The sequence below is a fragment of the Elephantulus edwardii genome, unplaced genomic scaffold (assembly GCF_000299155.1).
Source record: "Elephantulus edwardii isolate Elephantulus edwardi_28Jun2011 unplaced genomic scaffold, EleEdw1.0 scaffold00132, whole genome shotgun sequence".
Classification (NCBI taxonomy): domain Eukaryota; kingdom Metazoa; phylum Chordata; class Mammalia; order Macroscelidea; family Macroscelididae; genus Elephantulus; species Elephantulus edwardii.
Window position 1 is genome coordinate 9,411,085 of NW_006399882.1, and position 8,944 is coordinate 9,420,028.

Genomic DNA, 8,944 nt, shown 5'->3' on the forward strand with positions numbered 1-8,944 from the left:
CGTCCACATGTGGTGCTGTGTTTCGAACCCGATGTTCTTTGAGCAAATGATATACCCAGAGTATACAGAATGTCAGAGCTGGGGACCTGTTTGCGGCGGGGTAGGGGTGAGGACAACTCTGTAACAGGGGTGCTGAGTAATCCGGGGAGTGGGCATCGGGGCGAACCTGGCTGGCTGCAGACATCTTGTTAGAGCCCTCCCTAGCGGCTGAGACATTCTATCAGCGGGATCGGCTGGAGTCCTGCATGGGGGTGAGGGTGAGGCCATACCTCGGGAGGGGTCTGACACAGGTGCCGCAACAGACACCACAGCCTGCCTCCCACCCTCTTCTCACCCGGGTCCCTCCATCCCAGCCGTCGCCGGACCAGGCCCTCAGCCCTTGCCCTCTTGCTTAATAGAATGCGGTTGGAGGTTTATTGAAGAGTGAACATAAATAAAAATTGGGGACACCAAAGGCGGGCGGATCGGAGAACTATTTACAAATGTACAAAGAGCGCTGGGCTTAGCGGTGCTGCGAGACTCAGAGCGCTCCAAGTAGGGCGACGAGGCCCACGAGGCCCGCGTGCGCGCCCAGCCCCTGCGCCGCGCTGTCCCCTCGGCGGCTGGCGGCCCTGCGGGCCTCGCTTCTGGCTCCCTCTGGTGCCTACAGCTTGGAACTGCAGCTCCGGGATGATGCGGTGGATCCAGTCGTAGTGGGCAGTGACCCGGATGTAGACGCCAGGACGGTTCCGACGGGCACAGCCTTCACCCCAGCTGATCACTCCTGCCTGTATCCACAAGTGGTCTACGAGGCACACCAAAGGGCCCCCCGAGTCTCCCTGCGAGGGAAGAAGCAGCCACAGTTAGTATCCAAGGGGACCTGAGAGGCAGCCCCTGTAGGTGCACACTTGTGTAGCAGCATGCGCGCGCGCCCACTCACATATCCATGCATGTGTGTGCATACACACCGAACACACACCCAGACTCGCTGTGCTTCCGTCCTCTGTACCTTGTCTTCTCCTTGGTATGTCTCTTTCCCTCTGAAGTCCACTCCTGTCCAGTCCCCACCCCTTGTCAGTCCTTCCCTCTCGCCTAGGGCACCTGTTTCTGAAGCATCCTGCCCGACTCATCTGTGTGTGTTAAAAATGCAGGCCCCTGGGCACTTCTCTAGACACATTGCCTCTGGCTCTCCTGTAGTGGGTCTAGGAATCTGCTGCTGCTTTTCTTCTTCTTTTTTTTTTTAATCTGCTTTTTTTCAGTCAACACCCTTAAAATCTGGACCTGAACTTGCTCCCTGGAGATCACCTAATTCCCAAACTCTTACAAACTATAAAGTGAAAGTAATAGCAGAAAAACACATTCAGTACAATCAACGTTACAAGACTGAAAGGGCAGCTGTTGCCAAAAAATAAAGCTCAGAAGGGGAAGGAAAAGATAAATAGAAATGGGGTACCCTCGAAGAGTTGCTACATTGAGGGATTGCAACCAAATTAATGAAATAAGAAAATGATTTGCTGTTTAGACTTTCACCCAAGCCACACTGCAATATAAACAGATGTTCACGCACAAATGGGTCTGAGAAGTCCCTTTAAAGTGGCACCTCAACCAGCTGGACCTGGCAAGCAGGCAGGCTGAGCCCCTCCGATGCCCAGCGCCCACCTTGCAGGCATCCTTCTTGCCCTCGGCGAAGCCAGCACACAGCATGTCATCCTTGATGGTTTGGGGCTGGAATTCTGAGTCTGTGTCTTTGCTGTAGAGTCGGTTGCACCTCGGTGTGTCGATGATGGGGACAGCCAACTTCTGTAGTATTCTCGGGTTGGGCAAGCGGTCTGGGGAGAGGGGATTACTGTCGCTGAGAAGACAGTCCAGTGTAGGACCCTCCCCTGACACTCCCCACCTGTTGGTTGGCTTTTGACCTCCTCTAGCTCAGGGCTTCAAGACCAAGCTCTGTCTCCTTTCTGATACTGTTGTTGCTTTCTGTACCTTGAGTCAGAACTGACTCATATCTGACCCTCCAGGGGTTTTTTAGAAGCTGTTGTATATCGCACAGGAGATTGTCCATCTTTCTCCCGTGGAGCATCTGGTGGATTTGAACCACATGCCTTTGGGTTGGCAGTGCAACTCCTCACCACTAAACCTAGGCTTTTTCTTTCTCCTCCCTTTCTTCCCTTCATGGCTCCTACTTTTGGACCAGCAGCCCCTTTCCCATCAGTTCACCCATTTCAGTTGAGATCATCATATCAGCAGAAGAAAACACACACACACACACACACACACACACACACACACACACACACACCCAACATTGGTTCAGAGTGATTCCCAAGCTGCCTATGACTTTTCCTAAGCATTTCACTCCTGGCCCTGCTTTAGTACCTTGCTCGCTGGGACTGCCCCAACCAGTCACTGAGCAGTTCATGCCGGCCTTGAAGATGACAGAGGGGTCAGGCATGCATACAGGGAGGATGTGGTTGGTGAAGGTCACTGGCTCCTGCATTTCCACCAAGGCCACGTCAGCGCTGGAGGCCATGCCCTGATATAGAGGGTTACTCTCTACGTGCTTCACCTGGGCATATACAGCATGTGGCCCTGGATTCACCAGCTGCAGAGCCCCCAGCAGGACACGGTACAGGGACATTTCTGAGGTACTGGTGGGACAGAGCAGAGAGTTGGTGAGGCAGCCCTTTTGGGGACCTGGGAGAGGAGGTCAGAGATGTCATATGCAGAAAGGCGATGGGGAGGGCCAAGGGCAACTCTTTGCAGCAATGAGGAGCTGTGGACACTGTAATGTGGGGCTGCCTTAACCTCCAGCTGCATGTAACCTGCGTGCTCTGCGTGACTCAGTTTCCTTGTCTTTCGAAGGGGGATAGAAAGAATCACCCACTTGGAGGGTTGAAGGACGTGGTCTGGCTCATGCCCCAGCTCCAGGTCACCACTCCAGCTGTGCTCATGGGTAAACTGAGCTAAGCGACCTGGGAACAGTCCAACTTGCTGTCCCTGAGCCTGAGGCTCTTGGGTTATGATGTGGGCTTGAAACCCCGCAAACCCAGAGTGTGGAGTCTAAAGTCAGATAGGGTACCCCCATCCTTTGCTCAGGAATCACAGAGCTGAATTTAAATGAGGTGGGAAAGAGAGGGATGTGTCCCCAGGATTTGGGCTCAAACATAACCTGTGTCTCAAACAAAAAGGAAAAATACTGAATTTGAAATGTTAGGGAGTGTGGAGATAGGTCAAGTAGAGGCCTCGTAGAAGTCTCCCTCTTGGGGACTTTTCGGAGACATTGCCCCAGGTGACCAGCAGTGGGGGAGTGGAGTTACCCAAGCTGACTCTGGGCTGGGACCCCCTAGCACTGGCCTTCAAAGAGCTGCTTGCCAGAAAGGCGGATGAAGGCTCCATGAGGCTTTCACTGCACTGGACAGGGTCTGGGGCATTTTGCCAGGGAGGGGCGGGGCACAGGGCGCTGTCCGCGGTGCTGACCGACTCACTTGGAGAAGCAATGTGCGGCCGTGAGCACCCAGCGCGCGCTGATGAGGCTGCCCCCGCAGAAGTGGCTTCCGTTCCGCTGGATGCTGACCTGCCACGGCCACTCGCGCTCCTGCGCGTCCTCCCCGCCCACCATCCGGTTGAGCATTCGTGGGCGGCCGCAGGCTGGGGGGACACACTGACAGCTCCACTTATTCCGATACTCCCATCTTTAAACCCTTCCCCCACAGCTCCCAGCTTATATGCATGCAGATGCACATGTGTGAGGGTGCATATGTGTGTGCCTTTGTTCATATGCATGTGTGTGAGTATATGTATTTATGTATGTGCTCACGTGTAGAGCTGTGAGTGAATTTGTGCACATGTGAGTACTGAGAGTAGAGATGGTGGCTTCCCTCTGCTACCAGAGTCAGAAGACCTCCGTGGATCCTTCCTAACCTACAGCGCAGTTCACAGACAAACTGGCCTGTGCCCACACCTAATCCCATCCCCCCTCTTCCCCACCTACCACCCCAGGGGAGTTTTGCATGCTTACCTCTTGATGCCTTGGTCCTCTGAGTCCCTGGAAGAAATAATAATAATGATGATCATAATAATGATGTTAATAATAATAATAATTAATAATAATAATATAGATAAAGGAATGATTAGCCACGTTGCAGAGCCAGAGCCTACTCCTTTGACCAGCTTGGCTACTCCCCTCCCAACCAGCCACCTCATAGCAAGGTCCATTCAGTCCCAGGTCTAGCTCTCTGGCATGTTCCCAGGTCCCAGCTTGTTGCCAGAGCTTGTCTACCAGGCTAGTCTGGCTCTTTGCCACACAGAAGCCAGTTAGGGGATGGCAGCCCCTCTCATCCCATTCTTACTTATTTGGATGGCCTGAGGCAGAGCTCTGACCTCTGCTGCCAAGAACAGCTCAGAGCCAGCGCTGAGAACATGTCCCCTGGTGGGAGGAGGGGTGCTGCTGGTGCAGTCACTGTTAAAGCACATTGCTAACTGCAAAGTCAGAGGTTCAAACCCACCAGCTATGCTGGAAGAAAAATCTAGGCGGTCTGCTTTTTAAAAAGTTTACCTCCTTGGAGAGACCCTTGGGGCAGCTGGACTCTGTCCTGCATGGCCACCATGAGTCTCAGTGGAATCGACACTACAGCAGTGGGCATGTTTTTGGGTTTCTGCATGGTCCTAAACCCACAGTTCTCTTTCACCCAGAAGTCATCATATACCTCCTCCAGTAAGGTGTTCTTCAGTGCTGACCCCTCTCACATGCCCTGGTGATCATGGTGCCCCTGCTCCTGCCTACTCAGGAAGAGTCAGGGACAAGGCAGAAGGCAGAGAGGCTATGATGGAAGAACCAGAAATGGTGTCTGTACTTCGAACACTGGATCAGGGCCTGTCACCTGGCTCAGACCTCAGCCAGGGCAGACTATTCATACTACCCAGAGGCATTCCACTAGACAGGCCCCTCCATCCACTGCCTGAATGTCCAGTCCACTGGGACAGAGATGGACAGAGTTGGAGTGGGTCTTGAGTATCCCCTGCCCACCTCAGTCCAGAACTTCCATTGATGCCCACTCAGTTCCTTCCAGGCCCCTGAATGGGGGCCATGTCTGTGTTCTTTGATTGGAAAAGAAAGCCAGTCAGAGAGGCCTTGCGGACAGGAAGCAGCTGTTGCAGCCACACCTCTCTGAGGGGTCAGGAGACCCCAACGGTTTTTGCAGAACCCTGTTTCTTCCTGATAGGCTCCCAGTACTAGTGATCCATCTCCTAGGACAGTGGTGGAGAGATGAAATGCCAGGGTTAGAGGAAGGGAGCCATGAGGTGAAGCAGCAGTGAGAAAGATGGGGGGCAGCTGTGACAGCTGGGGCAAGACAGGAGATGGACACTGGACAAGGGCAGGGACTGGGTGCCTTCCAAAGTAAGGGTGCCAAGCAGAAGATGGTATCATAAACTGAATTGCATTCCCCTCCCCCTCAAAATAATCTGTGTCTGCTTGGTGGCAACAAATTGGACTTACAGCTTGGCTTAGCAGTTGTGTATTGAAGACATTTGATGGTTACATAGTGGTCAGTCAATCAGCCGTAAGGGGTTTAGGGTGGGCTGTAATGTCCTTCCTCAGGTCAAGGCTGGGATTCAGGAAGAAGTGTTGCCTGATTCACCTTTTATCTTAAGATGTTAAAGGAGAGAAAAGTGAGCAGAGAAGGAAGATACCACCACCAAGACAGAAGAGCTGGGAGTGGGACATGTACTCTGGACCAGGGTTCCAGTGCTGAGACCCTCCCAGATGTAGTCATGATGATGTCAAGACATGTGGATGTCTCCAAGTAACAGCAAACCCACAGATGCTGAAAGGAGACAAAGATCTCCCAGAGCCAACAGAGAGAAGAAGCCGTCCCTTAGCGCGGGTGCCCTGAATTTAGACTTCAGTGAGTGAACTGATTGAACTCCATTAAAGACCTCCTTGTCACAGTAATACTAGAGAACTAAGATAGGTGGCGCTTGAAGTCACCCTGGGCAGCCTGCTCTTTCAACCGTTTGACAAAAAGGCAAGTAGCTCTGGGGGTTATTCCCATCAGAACCCCATGCTGTAGTATAGGATTAATTAGCTGCCGGTACTAACTCCTGCACTGCTAACCACTGAAGCTCCTGGGGAGAAAGTCAAACCCATCTACTCCCACAGAGAATTACAGCCTTGGAAGCCTGCGAGGTTGTTCTGCTCTGCGCTTCAGGGTCACCGTAGGTCGAAACTGACTGAAACCCTGTGAGGCAAACTCTGCAAGGCAGTTCTGCTCTGCCTTCTGTAAATTGGAGTTGACTGAGCAGCTGTGGATTGGGTGATTCCTGACATTCCCTGGCTCTTCCTGCCTATGCAAAGATGCTTGGATTCCAGCAAATCACACAGGAGATTACCCATCCTTCTCACATAGGGAGAAGTTGGTGAATTTGAATTTGAATTTGGGATTGCAGCAATTTACCACTAGGCCACCAGAGCTCCCTTGGCGTCACTAAGGCATTTTAAGGGCTTTATCTCTTTCTGAAACTTAGCAAGAGTCTCCTCTGAATTAGTCTTGCTTGAGGTAGCAGATCATCCTGAACTGTCCTCACTCACTCCCAGAATCAAGTCTGAACCCCGAAGGCCAAGGCTTTTTCTGAGGCTCCTTCAGCTTAGGCCACCCCTTCATCTGTTGTTGCCTCTCAGCTGAGCTCTCCAGTTCTGTGAGTTGGCTAGGACAACATCCTTGCCTGCATAACCCTCTCCAAAGATCTACAAGGCCAAATCCTATTTTTCTGACCAAAGCTTAATGAAACGCCCTTCACCTCCTCCAGGAAGCCTTTCTGCCCATCTGAGCAATTTCCCTCCCTCTTGTCTGCCCACTTCAGCTTAGAGCTGAAAGCCCCCTCTGACCTCCTCTCCCCCCACAGGCTCAGTGGTCTGTGGAGACACAGCAGAACTTGAGGTCTGAGCTGAGCTAAAGGGTCACTCAGGAGGCAGGAGTAGCTATAGAGGCCAGGGTGACCAGGGAGGACTGGCGTTGTGGACAGAGTGGGGGTGGGCGCAGATGGGACAGTCAGCATGTCAGGGCTGTTGCCTTGGCTGGGATGTGGCTGGACAAGGGGGACAGGAGGGACCTGGGTCTCCAGCAAAGGAGTCAGAGACGTGTAGGGGCGTTGGCCAGCAGTGGGTTGGGGTGCGGTGGCATTGGAGCCTTCTCTCTCTCAGTGACCTGGCTTGGCCAGCCCCGCCGGAACCTTTAGAGATATACACCTGGTGGAACCAGACTGGATCCAGCATGTTGTTGTTCCCATGTCAAGAGGGGCAGAGCCAGGGAGCACCCAGGCAGGTGCCACCCAGCGCTCTCCTTCCACGGGAACGAGGAAGCCTGGAGCCTGGCAGAGGTGACTTGAGGACAGGGAAGTGTGCTGGTGGCCAGGCTGGCCAGGCTGGCCCAGGAATGTGGGAGAGTTTCTCTACAGAGTGGCCCACCCTCAGGAAAGGCACTTGCTGACTCTGACCCTGTTCCCCAAGAGGGGACAACGGGGCCTTGCTGCAGTTGCCTCTCTGTTCCTCTCGGGGTGGGGGTGGGGGGCTCTGCAGTCTGTGTCTGTACTTCTCTCTGCTGAGCCGTCTTGACCAGCCCCCTGGGACTTTGATAATCAGCAAGTGACCCCAGCCGGGCCATGTCCCCCACTCCAAATGACAGGGTCCAGGGACTTGAGTTCATATCATGACCAAGTGATCAGAGCACCTGAGAGAGGAGGAGTTTTGGAGAAATAGAGAAGGAAAGCAAGGAAGCAGGAGATGCCCTGAGCTTCAGGATGTGGGGGGGGGGGGTGTGGGAAGCCCAAGCCTCCTCTGCAGCCTGGCTCTCCCTTCTTGCCATCTCAGGCACTTCTACTGGGGAGAAGAAAGGGAGGGTGGCCAGAGGACACCAGGGAGATAGCACCGGGACTTACCCAGGCAGAGAAGCAGGAGGAGCAGAGCCACAGGCGGAGTCCTCATGTTCTTGGCTCTGGTAGGCGTGCAGGTCAGGACAGCGGGCCAGTGGCTGGGGAGCATGAGCTGGCTGCAAGGCTCCATGAAGGGGGTTTTATACAAGCTGTGGTGAGTGTGAGCTCAGCTATGCCACTCAACCTGTCAGCCCAGCTGGCCCAGCTGAAGGAGGTGCCTGAGCCCTGGCTCCCGTGACCTGGTCCTGAACCCCCTGAACCCTTTGAGGCCCTGGAGTGTGCATGTGCTGCATCTTCTGGATGCTACTGTCTTCAGCTTCCAAGAACTGACCACCAGGACACGTCAGGGCCTCCTGGACCAACCACATCAGGGACCCTTCCCACTTGATTCATCATTTACTGAGCATTGGAAGAGCAAGTGTCAGTGGAAGGCCGAGCTCAGGTGACCCACTGGCAGGGCAGAGGTAGAGCATCGAGGTGGCTTGTGATTGTGGAGAAAGAAGAGACAGGGAGGCCACCATTCCAGACATTTTCATTGATGATTTTTTACCAGAATCCTGATCAAAAGAGGGAGGATGCAGAACAGAATCTCAGATTTTCGTAGAATGAATCCAGACTGTCTGGAGCCATGGAAGGTGAATGAACATCGGAAACTACTGACCCCAAGACCATCTTTAAACCCTTAATAAAAAACGTACCCTGAAGTCATCTAAAAAGCAAGCAGTAGTTTAGCTTGTCTAGTAAAACAGGTCTGCTTTGAGTATCATAGGAGTTTTGGTGGCACAGTGTGTCACATGTTGACTCTTAACTAAGAAGTCAGGCATTCAAAGCCACCAGCCTCTCCACAGGAGGAAGATGAGTGGTCTCCTTTCACCAAGATTCATAGACTAGAAAACCCAGTATAGGGCTGCCACAAGTCAGAACTGACTTGACAGTGGTAGGGCTGAGCAATAAATTCTTTGAAGAACCATCAATGAGCTGTGGTGTTGGAGAAGAGTGTTGTATTTTCCATGGATGGCCAAAAGAACAAACAGCT

The 8,944-nt window shown here is 53.1% G+C and overlaps 1 protein-coding gene across 1 annotated transcript; it reads right to left on the bottom strand.

Annotated features, from left to right (window-relative positions):
* Positions 1-520: 520 nt before the first annotated feature.
* PRSS27 (protease, serine 27) lies at positions 521-8,038 on the bottom strand. Its single transcript, XM_006893892.1, is given in 6 exon segments — positions 521-598; positions 600-818; positions 1,639-1,808; positions 2,356-2,627; positions 3,465-3,627; positions 7,915-8,038. Coding segments are annotated over 6 exon segments (1,026 nt in total).
* Between the last annotated feature and the right edge of the window lie 906 nt (positions 8,039-8,944).